The sequence below is a fragment of the Alexandromys fortis genome, unplaced genomic scaffold (assembly GCF_014885135.2).
Source record: "Alexandromys fortis isolate MF-2015 unplaced genomic scaffold, M_Fortis_MF-2015_v1.1 scaffold_91, whole genome shotgun sequence".
In the NCBI taxonomy this organism is placed as follows: domain Eukaryota; kingdom Metazoa; phylum Chordata; class Mammalia; order Rodentia; family Cricetidae; genus Alexandromys; species Alexandromys fortis.
Genome location: NW_026067968.1, coordinates 3,805,358 through 3,823,123, shown reverse-complemented (window position 1 = coordinate 3,823,123; position 17,766 = coordinate 3,805,358). Strand labels below are relative to the sequence as shown.

Sequence of the window (17,766 nt, the reverse complement as noted above, 5' to 3'; positions counted from 1 at the left end):
ACCTTAATAAATAATTAAATACATAATAAGAAAAGGGGTTTGACTAACTACAGGCTCCATACTCTCCTCCCTGTGACTTTCCACTGATACACACTGTATATGCCAAGTGTATACACATAGTTATGTCCTCCGCATGTCTCTGTAAGGTACTGGCCTTTGTAGGCCATCATCTTGAGACTTGTCTGGACCTTCTGTCCTCTGTGTCTAGTCCCCTGGCCCCCCTCTCTTTGATGGTTCAGTCAGATTCATTCCCAGCAATTGGAGCATAGTCTTCCTGATTTTGAGAGGCACTTGGCATTGGGGTAACAGCATCCAGGATATTCCACTGTGGAAGTGATGAGCAGCATCTTAAAACAAATCCGGTCCCGTCCTTCCCTGACACCCCGTGTTCAGTCCTTGTTCAGCCAGTCACTTGCTGTGTGCAGCTGTGGCCAACCACATAAACACCCTGAGCCTGCATGTTTGTAAGATGGCAGGAGGCGCCTTGCCGTGGGGTTTGACGAGTAGCACACTGAGAAATGCAGACGAGAAACATCTGATGAGACACCCGGGGTGGGGCTCCTGCTCTGCATTGTTAGGCTGTGTTTAGTTTGTTTTCAGTCGGGAGGAAACCCACTGTTGATTCCTGTAACTGGATCGATTACCCAGAGCAGTGGTCGGCCCCACACACAGGAGTGTCCCCCTTCTTTCAGGGAAGATCAGTTTTCCTGCTGTCCAGGCTGCACCATCATTCAGCAACTCTTTCCCGAACATCTTCCGAGACCGGACGGACATCCAGTGCCTCATCCCGTGTGCCATTGACCAGGTTGGAGGCAGAACCAGCTGTGGGAAGTGAAATGGGACTGCCTGTGGTTTCGGGACTCTCCTGAGGAGGGTGGAGGTGGGCTATACGTGTTTAGAGAAGAGAAGCCAGTCTGAAACTGACTGCAGGCTTCACAGCCTCCCACGAGGGGGGCTCCTTTGTGGTGGCCCATTGGCGAGAGTCTAGACGTGTGTTCCGTTGTCTTCACCCAAGCCTTCTCCACCCAGGATCCGTACTTCAGAATGACAAGGGACGTGGCTCCCAGGATCGGCCACCCTAAACCTGCCCTGCTGCATTCCACCTTCTTCCCTGCCTTGCAGGGTGCTCAGACCAAGATGAGCGCCAGTGACCCCAACTCTTCCATCTTCCTCACTGACACAGCCAAGCAGATCAAGAGCAAGGTGAGCCTGAGAGAAGCAGGAAGCACAGTTCCCTTGACCTACCATTTCTTACAACTCGGACTCCTAGCGGTGCTGAATTCCATAGGAGCCCACTAGCCACAGCAGGGGAGCTTGGGTTTGGGTGGACTGGGGGTTTGGGACTTTGGTTTTTGGTGGTAGGGAATTTATTAAGTCCCTTCGTATAGGTAAGAACCTGGGGACTTTTCCATTTTCCTCTTTTCTTTTCTTGCATGTCAGTGCAGAAGCAGGATCTTGGTGGTTTGCTTTAAAGCATAATCAATGAAGCTGTTGTCAGATAATAGAAAAGATGGGACTGTGTTCTGAAAAATCAGACCGGGCTGGGCCAGTTATCATGCTGATGGTTTCTGAGTTTCCTTCTCCCTCAGTCCCTGCCAGTCCCTCAATAAATGGTTTGTTTATTGGGACAAAGTGTCAGTGTAGACCAGGCTGTCACAGAGATCCACCTGCCTCTGCCTCCAGAGTGCTGGGATTAAAGGCGTGCGCCACTCTGCCCAGCCACCATGCCCAGCTACTCTGTTTGTTTGGAGCGGAGAGTCATGAGACAGAGAGGATGATCACTCAGCGTTAAAGCTCCTCCCTGGCACACTGCTCCGGAGTGAAGGCAGCATGGTAGGCTGCTATTCTCTAGGATGCTCTCCTGGGAAGAACTGAGAAGTGCCCTCCAGTAGGATTGCCATGTCTGGCAGGCTGTGGGTGCTTGGGAAATATTTGCAAGTTAGTTGGAAACTGGAACTAGAAAGGAGTTTGCATCCACATGGTTCAGAGCCCACTGCTGCTGCTCAGAACTCAGCTGCCAGTGAGTGTGAGCCCTTGATAGTTACAGCAAGTCACTGATGTTTCCTTTGGACCCGACTATTTGTTTGTGGCCTGGATGATCTAAGAGAAGTAAGAGGAACATATCTGGGGGGGGAAAGGGGGGTGTTATACAATAGTCAGAGTCCCTGCCAGGTCCACAAGCCCTCGGAAAGTCCCAAACAGGTTCTGGTTGACAATGGGGACTTTTCATATACAGCCCTTCCTCCGGAAATGGCTTTGGCCAACCTTGCCTAACATGAGAACTAATAGGATTGGGGATTTGGGGGAAATCTTTCTTTCTCTTTTGCTTTTATCTGAAACTTCCAGAATGCAGAGGGAGGGGGAGGAGTGAGGTTTGTGGGGAAACATGTTCTGCTCAATTTTGAGAAGTTGGTTTTTTAGAAGCAGCTTATAACTATGGAATATTTTCCATTTGCAAAAGCCAGCAGAGACCCAAGGCCTTGGTGAGTGTTGTGCACAAGATCAGAACTACAAGGGCCTGCAGAGGCCAGGGTCATAGTCAGGTCCTCTCCACAGCTCAGAGCTGGGCTGAGACCTTGCCAGCAGCAGGGTCACTCTTACAATGAGGAAGTCTCACTGCTCGTTCACACAGCAGCCAACAGTCTGGGGCCCTGATTAGCTTGGCCTATAAGTTAACAAGGCAAGGGGACTTTTCCCTCCACCTCTGTGTCTGCCAAGTGGTTTTCCAGCAGACACCAACTGGCTGGTGTCCTACAGTCAGTTCAGTCCCAATGCGTTCTCCCTGCAGAATGCAGCACTTGCACCTCTGACAGCCCAAGGTGGGCATCCCGACTTGTGACTAACCAGTTCTGCGCCAGGGTCCCACAGCCCCTACCAAGACTTCACTAATTTGCTGGGACAGCTCACAGAACTCAGGGAAACACCATCTCTTCATTATAAAGCAGGAACAGCCACCCATGTCTGGGCGTGTTTGTTCTTGGGAGTCAGCAACCTGAAGCCGAGCAGTTAGTTCTCTGAGAGGATTTGGGAGATTTGTCCTAAGACAAAATATTCTGACAAAACATGACCCTTTCAACTATGAAGAGGAGGATCTTTGCAGTCTAGGCAGCTTTTGTGAGGTGCAAAGACCTGGTGACCTTTACCCCTAGCTTTCATTTGTTTTTATTTATTTATTTACTTACATTTCTGAGACAGGCTCTTACTGAGTACCACTGGCTGGCCTGGAACTCACTATGTACCCCAGGCTAACCTCACTCACAGATCTATATGCTGGGTTAAAGGTTTACACTGTTCTTTTGTTTGTTTAAAGATGCTGTTTCTCTGTGTTGCTGAGACTGGCCTGGAACTCTTAAACACAGGCAATCCTCCTGCCTCAGCCTCCTGTATGCTAACTGCCCACCACTGAGCTGAGCTCCATTATGTTAGTTTCTGGGATTTGTTTGCTTGTTTTTATGTGTATTAGTATTTTGCTTGTGTGTATGTCTGTGCTTCACATGAGTGCCTGGTATCCATGGGGGCCAGACAAGGGCATCTGGAGTAACAGACAGTTTTGAAGTGCCATGTGGTACTGGGAATTGAACTCTGGTCCTCTGGAAGAGCAGCCAGTACTCAGTCACTGAGCTATCTCTCTAGTCCGTCTGACACGGCCTGTGTGGGTGGAAACCTCCCTACAGGCCTTTCCTGCCACCGCATCCTGAAAGTGGAGCTTCCTTCAGCTGTGCTCCCCTGACCTCACGGCTTATGTGGACACGGGGTGGGGGTAGCACTGCTCTCATCCTTTCTGAAGAGGGCTTGGGCTCTCCCCCAGTGTTTAGCCCAGTCAGCCTCCCTGCCCTTCGCCATGAGTCACTAGTGTGACTGCTTCCCCGTAGGCCCTGACCTGTGTCCAAGGACAGGGCAGCACTCTGACTGGCTTCTGTGCTGGTGCAGGTCAACAAGCACGCGTTTTCTGGTGGAAGAGACACCGTGGAGGAGCATAGGCAGTTTGGGGGCAACTGTGAAGTGGACGTGTCCTTCATGTACCTGACCTTCTTCCTTGAAGATGATGACAGGCTGGAGCAGATCAGAAAGGTGAGTCCACCCCAGCCCTACCACCCACCCTCATGAGCCTGACAGCCTAGCCAGCCTTGTGTGTTGCTAGAGCATCCTTGGTGGCCTGGGCTGAACCAGGCTCAGTTCTTACAAGTAAGTTCCTACGTACTTAGACCTAACTACTCAAGAAACTGAAGCAGGCAGATTACAAATTCCAGGCCAGCCTGGGCTATACAAGATGCTGTATTTAAAAAACAGAACAGGTGCTTGCTTCAGCAGCACATATACCAAAACAGGAACAATACAGAGAATTTGAGCATGGCCCCCACTCAAGGATGGCACAAAATCCATGAAACATTCCATATGTAAAACAAAAACTGGGTAAGATCACTCAGATTTTTAACCACATGGGAAGAACCCTTGAATAGTTCACAAAAGTAAGAGCATAAAGAAGATTTGTCTTTCTTGTCAGGGGAGAAATATAGGTGAACCACATGCCAGTAGATTGTTTAGGTGTCTGTGGTTCCAGGACAGCCTCTCAGTGAGCTGGTGAGGACAAGCAGAGCCTTGGCCTTGGAGTCTTTTCCAAGGAAATACTATAGAATAGTGTTGACAGAGGTTTTTGTCACACCCGGTCCCAGCCTTCAGTCCCAAAGAAACACACAGAGGCCTACATTAGTTATAAACTGGTTGGCCTATTAGCTCAGGCTCCTTATTAACTCTTGCATCCTACATTAACCCATAATTCTTGTCTGTGTCAGCCACATGGCTTGGAACCTTTTATCATCTTGCGTCCTCTGTGCCTGGGTAAAGACTGTGGACTGAGACTTTCCTCTTCCCAGAATTCTCCTGTTCTGGTTGCCCCACCTATACTTCCTGCCTGGCTACTGGCCAATCAGCATTTTGTTAAATTAATACAAGCAAGTGACACATCTTTACAGGGTACAAGACCATTGTCCCACAGCAGAATAGGAAACAGCTTTTCATATAAAAATAACAAAAATACTAGCAGTAAAAAGTTACAAGTATACACGTGCAGCCAGGAGGCCAGGTGAGAACTGTTGCAGGCACACTTCACTATTGTGTAGGTGTCTTTGGTTGTTACTGTTTAAGACAGAACCTCACTGTGTAGCCCTGGAACTCCCTTTATAGACCAGGCTTACGCTAAACTCATGACAATCCTCCTGCCTCAGCCACCTGAGTGCCGAGGCTATAGAAATAGGTAATAAGGGTTTTAAGTGACACCGGAACCACTGCCAAGGACAGTGAAAGGACAGCAGCGAGAAGAGAGCTACATGACAGTCACCAGAAAGTTCTCGGAGGAAATATTCCAGTCACTGTTAGTGGCTAGTGCCTGTCGTGTGGAACTGAAGGGGATTTTCCCCGACTTGCTGCCACCTAGGTTATGGGTCTGCTTTGTCTGCTCAAAGAGTGGCACAGTCGGGAAGGAAGGTGTCAGGGTGCATGGAGCCATCACTGGGAGCCGAGCCAGCTCTCTTTTCTCTTGTGAGTGACAAAATAGATTCTGAGTATGGTCTCTACTCCTGCTCCTCCCTTTCTGTGTTTCATTAGGAAACAAACAGGCATCTTCAGACAGTATGAAATATTATAAGGTAAAATAAAAAGTAACACATCAGAATTAGCACAACAACCAAAGGAAAAGGCACAAGAAACAGACATTTTAATGTCCTGTAAGACCCAGGTTACTGTGACACTTTAGGCATAGCTCCTAAAGGGACATAAGCTGAACTAGAGCTCAGGTGGGGAGGGCTCGGACGCTAAGCCACTGCTTACAGCATCCCATTCCTGGCAGGATTACACCAGCGGAGCCATGCTCACTGGGGAGCTCAAGAAGACACTCATAGATGTCCTCCAGCCTCTGGTGGCGGAGCACCAGGCCCGACGCAAGGCGGTCACCGAGGAAGTGGTGAAGGAGTTCATGACTCCCCGGCAGCTGTCCTTCCACTTTCAGTAATGCTTCTCTTCTGTGTGCACATAAAGACAAAAATCTATCAGTAATCCCAGCCCCTCCAATCAGTCACACTCCCAGTAGGTTTCTGTCACGTGGTAATTCCTGGACCTGGGTCTCTACACCCTTGTGCATTCTGGATGCTGTTTCTTCTGTGATGTCTCTCCGCCTGTTGTCTGCTGAGGATGGTCAGGTACTGCTAATGTTGTGTGGTCACATAGAAACCCAGCCGAGAATCTCCCCCACAAAGAGCCCAGGTGTGGCACCTCTGTGCCCCACAGGACTGTCTATCTAGCACCCTAGGGTTCCAGATAAATTCCCAAAATCTATTGGTTTTCTTTTTTAAGTATATGTGCTATGCATGGTGGTGCACGCCTTATAATCTCTGTATTCAGGAGGCAAAGGCACAAGTTCTGGGCCAGCTGGGGCTACCCAGCAAGAGCCTGTCATAATTTGTGTTTGATTCTGAGTCTATGGAGTCAGAATGTCATTATTGTAAAACTAAAAACTGCTGTGAAAAACCAATGAGGAGACTTTTAGTGGGCAAAAGATGCTGTGCTTGAGCCCATACCAACTATATATACATAGATATATTTATACATTAGCATATAATATATATAAGCTTTGCTGGTACTGACTAGGAAGTGATTACCTTTGTCCTGTAGATGTAGCTCAGTAGTAGAGCACTCACCTAGCGTGCATGATGCCCTAGGTTCAGTCTTCAACACCACAGTGGAGGCTGTGGGGGATCATTCAGCTCTAAAGCTGCTTTTAACACTGATTATGGACCAGGCTTGACCATTTCTATTAACCTGAGTCTTGTGGGTGAAACTTGAGGCTGAGGTAACTGAACTCCAGATCACACGTGTTGTCCACTCCAGAATCATGCCTGTTGCCCTTAGTGTACTAACTTTTCTACAAATGGCCCAGCCTCCACTTTTTAAAACCCAGCGGTGACTTCTCCCGACCATCAGACTCTAAGGACAGTCTGTTGCCTTTGCAGATGCTTTTGTTTTGACACTTGACTGAAGTGGAGGGCAGCACAGAACAGTGCTGGCTGTGCCCTGGGCCGGTGGACCATAGCTAGACAGGAAAGAACAACAGCCATCCAGGCCCTGGCATTCTCCTTCCGGGCTGGCCCTGTTTGAGCCACCACTCAGAGTCTTGGCAAAGCCGAAGCCATATCTCAGGGAAAGCCCCTGGTTGAACGTGTCTGTCCTCTCTGAAGGCACAAAGGCCACTCTCGAATGTTCTGTCCTTGCAAAAATAAACTTTGTTGTGCTCCTGCCTTTGTCACCATCTGTCCAAGCAGGTTTCAGAGGTACCTGCACTTACTGCCCCAAGTCTCACTACACCCATGCTGAGGCTGTGGTTATCCCCCTTGTTGGGGGAGGAGGGAGAGGGGCCCATGGTGCTTAGAGGCAGGCTCCCAGGGACTGTTTTTGTGTCAACCGCTTGTCCTGAGAAGCAACCCTGTCCCTGCGACTGCTTTCCCACCTTGTTTGACGTTCTAACGGCCTGAAGAGAGAATATGTTTATGCTGTCCTGTCTGCAGAGGCCTGGGTGCTCAGTGGGGTACTGAGTAGGGAAGTGTGGCTCTCCTAAGGCCACACAGTGAATTTGTTACTGAGCAGTCTGCATTGACTTAGTATTGAGAGCACTAAGGTTCACACCCTGGGAGGCCAAGGCCAGGGGCCGTTTTAGTGTCAGCCCATGCGAGAGTCAGAGTACGGCATGAAGTCCATGCCAGCTCCTCTCGAGGCCCTGTCCCACTTTGTGGCCAGAGTTGGTGAAGCAGATGCAGAGCACTGCCTTGCGCTCTCTCTCTGATCCAGAGTGACTGGTGTTACTTGTGATGCCATTGCTCCCATGGGACATAGAGCTGCAGATGAGGGAGAGATGTTGCTGTCGTTGTCTACCCAGCCAGAGCATCTGACGGCTTAGCTAGGATCCTGGTCCCAGGGAGGAGTGGGCACCCAGGCCAGCCCCTCCCACTGACCACAACTTTAAGAGAGTCACTTGACCTCTTGGGAACTCCGTCTCCTCCATGTAAGACAACACAGAGGTGATAGCCAAGGCTGCTGCTAGTCATGGTGAGGGTAGAATAGCTGCCACTTTTGCTGAAATCCAGGGGATTCTTAAAGCTCCCTGAGAGAAGGGGACAGCCTGGGGATGGTGTCCAATACAAATGGTCCAGAGCCTTCCCAGGAAGAACGGTGTCCTCCTCCCATCAGGAGCAGCATGTGCAGAAACTCTCCAAAGTTGCGCTGTGAGCCCTTCTGGGCCCATGGCGCTGTAGCCAGCACAATCTGTGGGAGCTCTCAAGGGGCAGCTTTGAGCTCTCCCTGAAATGCTCAGCTACAGCCTTGAATTTTCTGGAAGTAGCCCTGTGGGAGACCAGCTCTTCCCCAGTGTGAGATCAGGAGCAGCCAGCACCTTCCCTCTGAGCTTTACTTCTGGCAGCAGGAGTGAGGCCAGTGACGGTGACTTCTGCCTAGAATCCCTGCACTGGGGAGGCCAAGCAGGTAGACAATGAGAATTTGAGGCCAGCCAGGGCTAGGTAGTGAGTTCCAAGCTCTTCCTGCTAAGTCACTTCCCTCACCAATGGCAGCCTGGACACTGGGCTGGGGCAACAGATCAGTGATTAGGGTCAGCAGAACCCAGAGCATCCTCCTGCCCTGAACCATGTGAATGTGGAACTTCACACCTTTAACCCCAGCCTTTGGGAGGCAGAAGCAGGCAGATCTCTGAGTTTGAGGCCAGCTTGATCTACATAGCAAGTTCCAGGCTAGTCAAGACAACATAGTGAGACCCTGTCTCAAAAAAAAAAGAACAAAAAAAAAAAAAAACTTAACAGAAAGAAAGAAAGAAAGAAAGAAAGAAAGAAAAAAGAAAAGAAAAGAAAAGAAAAGAAAAAGACTGGTACCAGTGGCCCCAGACAGAGTTGGTAAATTATTGGGCCCTTTCATTGGTTGTCCTTTTCCAGGCACTGGCCCAGAATGTCCCAGCATCTTGACCTCTCTAAACTAGGTGAACTTTCAAGTTGGGGAACTAAAATGAAAAGGACTTGAGGATTGCAATTGTAGAGGCATATGGAGTGCATAAGTCAACATAAGTCAGTGTTGAAGAATGCAAGCAGAGTGGGAGCAAGCCCACAAACAGCTCTTAAATCTGCACAAAGTAACTGAAATGGTTTGAAGAGAAACTATACCTGAAAGTGGAGGAGAACCCCAAGGCTGAAGGACTACGTGTGGCAAGTGAGGGGAAGAGGACATTCGAAAAGTCCACAGCAGCTCTGTGTGTGTGCCCCTCCCAGGTGCCTGCAGAGGGTGTCTGGGCCAGCTCTCCCTCGCCTGCAGCTGGAGACATGCTGAAGTCCTGTCCCTCCAGAAGCCTCCCATCCCCACCTGGACGCTCTGGCTTTCATCATAACCAGGGCCTTACTGCAAAGCTAGTTCCCCTGTTCATCAGAGGCTGAGAAGTCCTGGGCAGCTCCCAGTTTTAAGATGGGACAGATAAGCAACCAGCCAGCTGGCTAGGCTCCATGGGAGGAGCCCAGAGTATCTCTTCCGGGAGGAGGGGAGGCCCAAGAGATGACGTCAGGCAGTGGGAGGTCTTGCAGGCAAGGGCCCTGGGTGTAAGATTGGTGCTGAAGGGCCTACGTGACAAGGGCAGACCCAGAAACAGATTCCGCACCTTCTAGAAACTGAAGTTTTATTGGAAGAGAAAAACTGGAGAACATTTGGTGCATGCATGGCCAGGCTTGGCATCTGAACCTGCCCGGCTGAGGCGGGTATCAGTCAGCTTTACCACAGGGCTGTTCTGTGAAGACCCAGTAGGGTCACACTGTGCTGCCAGCTCCACTCCCAGTGACGCCCAACACCCGAAGCCACAGGGTCTCCGGAAAGGGAGGACTGAAGCACGAGCAAATCCCACGTGTGCCTAAGAGCAGACACTAGCCTCTCCTCCCCTCCCCTCCCAACCACTGGCCCATAAAACCTTTGTAAGGGACCCCGCACTTTCCTACCCTGTCACAGTGCTCCAGGAGTTTGGCCCGGTAATGACACAGATAACAAAGTACACAGCCCAGAAGTAAAGACTGTGCAGGTTTCCCCAGGGACCCCTACATAACGGGCACCTGGCTACCCACGTAAGAACTCTAGGCCATCTTAGCCAGGGCTTCACACAGCCTCTCCCACCACGAGCTGACAGGTCTCACGGCACCCCGGGTGAACACAAGGTTGGAGGGCCAGCACCGCACAGATCACAGCAACACCGCTGAGCAACCTCAGAAACATTTATTGACCCAGGTTCCAGGGTCTTTATGTGGCAAGCAGTGTAAATGCGTACTCAGTGAAGCCCCACACCAGCTCGTGGGCCAATGAGGACTCTGGGCCCTCTTGGACAGCCTGGGACAGGGAACAAGCCCAGCCTGTAGCCAGATGGCTCAGCTTGCTGTCTGGTCCCTCACTTGTCTCTTAAGGGAAGAGTGTGGATCACAAGATGAGTGGAACTGGGGCTGGTGAGAGAATGCTCTGAGGTCATGGGTGTGGACAAGGGAGGATACTCAGGAATGGACAGTTGCTGGGTGACAAATGACTCCAAGTGGCGCATCCTCATCAAGGAGACCCACACAGCCTTGACTCGTGACCCCCCAAGCAGATCAACCCCCTGACTTTGTGAGCAGCAGCTGGGCAGGCCAAGCTCAGGCCTCACCTAAGTCACTGCACAGAAGGCCCTCTGCTGTTCCAGTGACAGCCCTGTGGGGTCCTGAACCCACCCATTCTCCCCTTGGCCTCCAGCGGCTGTGAGCTGGCTGCTTCCGACCAGTGGCCCTATGTGAACAGTCTCCGAGTGAGCCGCAGCACAGCCTCATAGGCCACGAAGACCACCATATTGACAGGAAAGGCACGGCAGCAGTTGAGCGTCAGCCCTTTGAAGAGCACCCTGGGGCCCTCCTCCCGCACGCTGGTCACCACACAGTGCAGGAGGCCCCGGTAGCGCTGCTGGCCCTGCCCGTCTGCCTGCAGGCGTGACTTGATCACATCCATGGGGGTGGCCACGGCCCAGGCCAGGACACCAGCACATCCGCCAGCCACCAGCACACCTAGGACATCTGCAAGAGACACCGTGAACATGCCTTATTGCAAGCTTCTCAGAGACAGGACCCAGCCAGGACAGCTCACTGAGTCAGGATACACCCCTCTGTCACAAAGTCACTGTGTGGCCTTAGACAGACACACACCTCAGAAACCATTGAAAAATAAGGCAAAGATGCTTAGCTTGATTCAGTGTTGGTGAGCTAGCTGCACTGTGCAGATTCCTCTCCCAGCCCCCAGCCCACTGGGCCAACTCCACCGTTTCTGCCTGTCACTCACCTGGCTGGCTATGGCCAGCTGGGGTGAGCCACTCACAGAGCATGGCATAAGAAAGGAAGTAGGTAGCAAAAGAGTGACCATCACGAAGGAGCAGAGCTGAGCTGCCCTTGTAGAGCCCCCGAAGCCCCTCTTCGCGGGCCACTGTGACTAAACAGTGCAGCGGCCCATGGTACTTGGGCCTTGGTTCCAGACATGCATTGGTTGCAGGACACAAAGCAGGAGCCACTGATGTCCAGGAGGCTGAGGGCCGCCGCTGCTGTATCTGAGCTTGGGCCTGTGTCTGCAGGCGGACCTTGGCCACCTCTGTGGGTGATGTCAAGAACACCTGGGACAGAGAAGAAGCAAGGTTAGGACATGCCTACAGCCTAACCGTTGGCTCTAAGACCCAGTGCTGAGAGCCCAGATCCCAAGAAGCTGCAAGCTGGTCCCAGGGTTTTGATAGTGCTGGGTTGAAAGCCAGCTCAGCCCTATGAAGGCTGAAACCAAGGTCTCCTGCATCGGAGAGTCCTGGCTTGACACATATCTGGTGCTAAGTGAATGTGACTAGTTCAAGAGCACAGTTGACACACTTGTTTGCGCTGTAGTCATGTTGCTAAAAGCAGGGCATGGTGGTCGCTGCGGGACACAGATGGACCAGGCTGCCCTGGGGTCTTTATACCTCTGGTCTGCCCTAATTCTCCTCACACCTCTTGCAGATCAGATGGCAGCTCAGAGGCTGACTAGGCTCATTGGCCTTTGGTGTCTGCACTGCATACTGGAGCCAACACTTAGCCCACAGCCTGTGGAAACTCTAAGTAAGGGTTGAGTGGTTTACCCATGCTCCATCTCCACTGAAGATGAAGGATGCCAGGTGTCCATGGTAACACTAGATGGTGTTCAGGCATTTGTTGGGTACCCTGAAGATGGAGCTTGGAAGTCACAAGCACCTGAGTGCTATCTCTGTGGCTCCCCACACCCTCACAGGGAGCTTCTTTATGGTCATTTCTTCCTCTCCACTGGAGCATTCTGGGAGGGACACCAAAAGGAACCTAGCCCATCCCAGGCAGGATACTAGTTCCTCATCACAGTGCCCGTGCCCTATAGGTTCTAGCTTCCCAGGGCCTCAGTCTTGACACCTGCTGGGAGGTAAGATTCAAACGCCCTGATTATCTCTGGTGCCCTTCCACCCTCAACTGCCTCTACTCACCCGGACAAGGCCAGAGGCTCCTCCTGAAAGTGTGATATCAGCCTTGGTGGGCTTGGCGTCAGTGCTGCCGTACCGGAAGCGGCAAATGTGAGCCAGGCAGTGGTGGTAGGTGCCAAAAGAAACAGACGACACCAGGGACACAGTGCACACGGGCAGTGAGAGGCCCCGGTAGAAGCCCCACACCTGGTAGATAGGGACCAAATAAGGACAGGACCCAAGAGAGAATGCCTTGGGGCTGGGACATCTGGGACTGACCACCACCTCTCTTGCCACCAATGCCTCCAGACATCACCCTTGGGATCTCAGCACTTGACTTGATGTTTGAGGGATTGAAGACAGCTGCCTGGCCATGCTGGTGGAACCAACATGATGCTTAGCTAACCCCTTCCTGCACCAAGTCCCACGTCACTTGCATAAGTGTCTGTAAGACATTTCCCTGGATGGGCTCCTCCCTGACCTTCAGAATCTCAGGTTCCCCTGTGTCCCTTCCCTGAAAGACAAGGGACTTAGTTCTGTACCAAATAGGGTTCCCAGTGCTCTGACTTTGGGACTCAGAGGGGATCTCAGGGCTGGGCACAGCCATACCTGTTCGGAGGGCCAAGGGGCTAGGGGAAGGGTATCGCTAGCAAGTCGCAGTCCCTGATACCACCCTACCATCGGGCCCCAGTCCTACCCGCTCTTGACAGTACGTGTCCCGGATGCAGTGCCAAATGCTGGTATACTTGGCCTCAGTCTGGATCCTGACCTATGGGAAATGGAGAAGGCTTTAGGAAGGGCTGGCCCTAGGCCTGGGGCAAAGCCAGTAGAAGACTAGGTTCAGCCCCTTGACTGTCAGGTATGCTGCTGTAGACTGAGTGGGGACAGTGAACACCTTTTAGAATGAGACCTCTGGGGCACAGGATGAGAGACCGACAGTCCCAAGAGCCCTAGGGAAGCATTGACTATTAGAATGGGAGAGGACTGGGTCCTATTAGCATTCAGAGATACTAAGTAATCTAAACCAAGGTAGGGCCTTGCTGTACCTTCACTGTATCCAGAGGGTAGCCCACAGCAACACCGCAGACTCCTGCAAGGCAATCAGAGGACCCAGTGAGGCAGTAGGAGATGCCCTGTCAGCAGTGAGAGCCCACCCATGCTGAGGGATGGGAGACGGTGGCCTCAAGCAAGCCCCCCTCTCCCACCTCCAGCTGACCCTACCTGGGCTCTGCCTCTCCGCAGCCAGCTGAGAAACCGAGGCTCTGTGTGCACCTGCCAAGCCTGCTAGATATCTCCCAACCCCTCTCCTGGACCAACAGTGCCTATCCCCATTGCCCAGGCCAAGGACATTCCTCAGCCTCCCCTCTGACATCACCTTTCAGGAGAACGCCTGGTTCCTCTCTGGCTGACCCTGTCTCTAAGCCAGGCAAACTTTGCCCTCAAGCTTCTGCCTGCGCAGGGTTTGTGTGGGAGCCAGGTGGACAGTCACACTTCACAGGGGAGGGGAGGGGCATGTTATGAGTAAAGGCCTGCTGAGCAGTCCTGACTCCCACCTGGGGCCCTGAACCACAAGTGTGCATGGGACAGAATGTGCACCGCTGCTGTGGTCTGGACAGACTCCCCCAGAGGCCCACGTGTGAGTGGCAGAGCCCATAGGTCGTCTCTAAGTCACTGTGGTCACGATTTGGAGGGGACTATGAAATTGTAACCCCTTGCTTTTTGACTTCCTGGCCAAGAGAAGTCCCTACTATTGTCCTCTAACACCCATACGTTGGCCCAAGCAACGAGGCCACCTGGTGGTCACAGCTTTGGGAACTGCCCACTGAGGAACTGAAAACGAGGGACAGCTGCCAACCCACCTTGCAGAGGGGCCTGTAGTACCCACCCTAGCTTTGGACCAAGAGAGCCACACTACCCTCCTGGCCCTGCCACTCCAGCTCTGGGGCCTCCACAGCTTTGAAGGCCAGCAGAACCTTAAAGAAGTTGAGGAGCCAATCAGGGCCTTGGGCTTTCTAACCCCGAGCAAGGATGCTAAGAACACCATGAAGGACGGCAAGGTCCATGGAGATGTGTCCTAGGGTGCATTAGAATGAAGAATGAATGCCTGGGAGGGGGCAGGGAGGTATAAAGCAACTGCCTGGCAGGACACTCAGAATAGCCTTCTATGTCTCTCAAAGCCCTTACCAACTCCTATCAATCCCTCAAAGCCCTCCTCTCTTACACCTTCCTACTGTGCTTTTGGTTGCTTCTGCCTGGAAGCATGTTGATCAGAACCTGTGTCCCATGGCCTTGCTGCTATGCCTCACATGATGGTCACCTCTACATCTAAAGTTCTTAAAGGAAAGGCTTGGGTCTGAGTCCCTGGGACCCAGGAACCAGCACAGAGCAAGGACCCCCCACTAGGGCCTGTCCTGTGGCTATGAGGAGGGCATGACCTGTGACGCTAACGTTCAGAGGAGCAGCCAGCCTTGGTAGAGCCATAGGTCAAGACCCCAGGCAGCCCAGACAGGGCCAGGACTCAGTCCTCCCCAAGGCTGGTGCTGACTATCCTCTCAGGCCCCAGGCTGTTCCCAGCAGTGAGAACATGGCTATTTCACAAGAGCTGCCGGGCCAAGGGTGCCTCACTCGAAATAGCTGCACAGCCTGAGGATCGATGGCCCGTGGGAAGCCACCTCTCCCCTCTGCCGTCTCGCCCCAGGAAAGAAACAGTTTCATCCACAGATGGGCTAGATGTTGTTAGGCCCCAGGGGATCAGCGAAACCGTCCATCTGGGCCTGCTCTATGCCTCGTTCCTGCTGCCTACAGCAGAACTCCTGGGTACACTGCTCTTCCCTGGAGCCTTCAGCCCTCCCCCATGATTCAGTCACCCACACCAAGGACCCCAGCCATCTCCTAACCCCACAGGGACATTCCTGTTCCCAAGCCAGGGATTCCTAGCCTGCCTCAGCATCCTGCCTGAGCTTCAAGGCCTTCCCGCTTCAGCACCCATAGTCCACGCCAGGGGTCTGCTTGAATACCAGCTGCCGAAGGCTCCCTCCCACTTACCACACACAAAAGCACCATCCCCAGCTATTCCCAACCCCTGCACCCCTCCATCCCTGGCTCGTACCTCCAATGGCCCCAGCAACAAAATCCATGGACAGCGTGGAAAATGGGAAGAGCTCTGGTCTCTCAGTCTAATGCCACAATGGCCAGCTCCTACCAGTCCTGCAGATCTTAAATACCTGTGAGCAGAGGCGGAGGCATGGCTATTTTGATGCCACATTCACACCCCCCACAAGGATCCTGGTGTCAATGACCTCAGCATCAGGAAAGCATGTGAGAGGTCATGGGTGGTGGCCAACCCCATAGGCCTGCCTCTGTTTCTGAATTCAGACTATGCCTGGCTTCTGACTGCTTAGAGTGCCTGTATAAACAGTGATCCCTCATGTGTGTACCCCACTTTACAGTTTACCTCCAGTCCTGGAAGGGAAGAGAAGCAAGGGCCTCTTCTAATCACGGAGCCACCAAGACTCCTCGGGGGACTTGCCTCAGGCGGTCACTGTCTTAGAGCCATCCTATCTGATAGCCAGCCCTGGAAGGGAACGCAACCTTGTCTGTATTGAACAGCACAGCTAGTTTCCTTCAGAGACTCCGTGACGCAGGCTGCAGCCCTACAAAGTGACCTGGAGGGCACCCCCAGGGCCAGAGAGTCGCAGCAGGGTGGCAAGAAGGTGCGTGTTGATGAACGTTTAGCAGTTTTATCTGGATGACCCTCGGGGTAGGGCAGCCACGTGTCTACCTGTTTTCCTATTATTTGTACACTGTCCTTGAACAGGCTAGGGATGACCCCTCACCCCAACAGTTTGTCTGCTTTTAGGCAAGTAGGCGGTGCTAGCTAGCTGCCACGGCAGAGGGCAGAGGGCAGAGTGGGGGACAGAGGAAGACAGGAAGTAGCCTGGTCAAGGTCAATCTTGATGTCTACAGTCAAGGAATTGTAGAATTGTAGAGGGACCGTGGCTCAGCATCCACTTAGAAGTTGACCTGCCTGCCTTCTGATCCCAACTCTGCCGCTTGACTTTGAGACAAGGCCTTTGGCCTTCCTCTGCCCCCACTTTTGCACCCACAAAATTTGTAATCACACAGAGCAAACTCCAGCTGTGTTCCTGTAGAACTGCCAGCCAAATTCACTAATAGAAGCAGAAGGTCTAGAAGAAGGGATGCATCTGCTCTGGAGAGGCAGCTGGGCCAGGTGTTACACTCAAGACACTAGGACCTGGGTTAATGAGGGAGCCTAAAACACACTTTCCACCTGAGAGGACAGGGACCCTTCAGTCCCACATTGCCAGCAGAGTAGGACCCCAAGGCCCCACAGTTGTCTGGATACCTTTCTCTCTCTGGCCCACATCCAGACAGTCTTGCTGTCTCTCCTCCACTATTGCTGTCTGCCTGCACTACCCTTACTGTGTCATTAACCCTGGACAGCAGCCCGCCTGTCCAGGCTCCTGGTGCGTGCAACCAACACATGCCAGGTGTCAAACAGTGAGACGCCCTGATAAACACAACAACCTCATCCCTGCCTGGACACCTGATGTGCTGGCAATGACACGGAGAGCCCTAGACAGACAGGGAAAGTCCAGAGACGACGGCGAGGGCGGATGGAGTCAGCTGCAGCTTCCAGCTGGGCACGACCCTTACTGTGGAACAGAGCGGCTGTGACAACCCACAGGACACTCGCAAGAGCGAGCCTAGGGATGTCCCTCGTGATGCAGGAGGCTCCTGGGTCTCTCGAAGCCTCTCTCCACCCCAAGGTTACTTAAAAAAGAGCCATGAGCACACAGTGTCAGAAACACAGACGGCACGTTTCCTCAACACACATTTCAGTCGCAGTGACTGTGACTTGCCAAGTAACCCAGATTTTACCTGATGGCGCGGCCAGCGGTAATCAGATTCTTCTATTCCGATCTTAGTTATTAATATTAGTTCTCAGGTCACACGTTACACAGTAACACACACGCACACTGATTAATAATGGACTCACCAGGCGGTGGTGGCACACACCTTTAATCCTAGCACTCAGGAGGCAGAAGCAGATAGTTCTCTGTACATCTGAGGCCAGCCTGGTCTACAGAGCAAGCAGCCAGGGCTACACAGAGAAACCATCTCAGAAAACAAAAGTGGAGTAAGGAGTGGTTATAAAGAGGCATCCCAGTTGACAGGGGAGAGCTGATAAGGACACATTGAAG

General features: G+C 52.3%; 2 protein-coding genes and 1 non-coding gene across 10 annotated transcripts in view; 2 read left to right on the top strand and 1 right to left on the bottom strand.

Moving 5' to 3' along the window:
- Positions 1–7,287, top strand: part of Wars1 (tryptophanyl-tRNA synthetase 1) — a 30,632-nt gene extending 23,345 nt beyond the window's left edge. For 5 of the 6 annotated variants that reach the window (XM_050154671.1, XM_050154674.1, XM_050154673.1 and 2 more), the window contains 5 exons: positions 693–805; positions 1,030–1,203; positions 3,931–4,071; positions 5,846–6,003; positions 7,005–7,287. In XM_050154671.1, the coding sequence (XP_050010628.1) occupies positions 693–805; positions 1,030–1,203; positions 3,931–4,071; positions 5,846–6,003; positions 7,005–7,026 (608 nt within the window). In that variant the 3' untranslated portion in view covers positions 7,027–7,287. Of the gene's footprint in view, positions 1–692; positions 806–1,029; positions 1,204–3,930; positions 4,072–5,845 lie in introns of all 6 variants that reach the window. The other variant, XM_050154676.1, reaches the window with a different exon arrangement.
- Positions 4,296–4,401, top strand: LOC126509164 (U6 spliceosomal RNA). Its single transcript, XR_007594082.1, has one exon. It is a non-coding gene; the product is annotated as a U6 spliceosomal RNA (small nuclear RNA).
- A 2,993-nt stretch (positions 7,288–10,280) lies between the features above and the next one.
- On the bottom strand, positions 10,281–15,775 carry Slc25a47 (solute carrier family 25 member 47). Of its 3 annotated transcripts, none has more exons than XM_050154707.1 (6): positions 15,651–15,775; positions 13,588–13,631; positions 13,239–13,310; positions 12,566–12,748; positions 11,380–11,704; positions 10,281–11,117 (listed from the first exon to the last, which is right to left on the bottom strand). In XM_050154707.1, the coding sequence occupies exons 1-6, from the start codon at positions 15,676–15,678 to the stop codon at positions 10,837–10,839; spliced, it is 933 nt and encodes a 310-aa protein (XP_050010664.1). In that variant the 5' UTR covers positions 15,679–15,775; the 3' UTR covers positions 10,281–10,836. The 3 variants fall into 3 exon arrangements, with proteins under 3 accessions (XP_050010664.1, XP_050010663.1, XP_050010665.1); XM_050154706.1 differs by lacking the exon at positions 15,651–15,775 and adding an exon at positions 13,763–13,928; XM_050154708.1 differs by lacking the exons at positions 12,566–12,748; positions 15,651–15,775 and adding an exon at positions 13,763–14,426.
- Positions 15,776–17,766: the final 1,991 nt, after the last annotated feature.

What these genes read in the sequence shown, in the direction of transcription:
- Slc25a47 (XM_050154706.1), bottom strand. Translation starts at nt 13,913, where the DNA reads ATGTCAGAGGGGAGGCTGAGGAATGTCCTTGGCCTGGGCAATGGGGAT. An exon ending in TGCGGAGAGGCAGAGCCCAG is followed by an intron (nt 13,632 to 13,762) that starts GTAGGGTCAGCT and finishes ATTGCCTTGCAG; the next exon opens with GAGTCTGCGGTGTTGCTGTG. An exon ending in AGCTGGCCATAGCCAGCCAG is followed by an intron (nt 11,118 to 11,379) that starts GTGAGTGACAGG and finishes TGTCTCTTGCAG; the next exon opens with ATGTCCTAGGTGTGCTGGTG.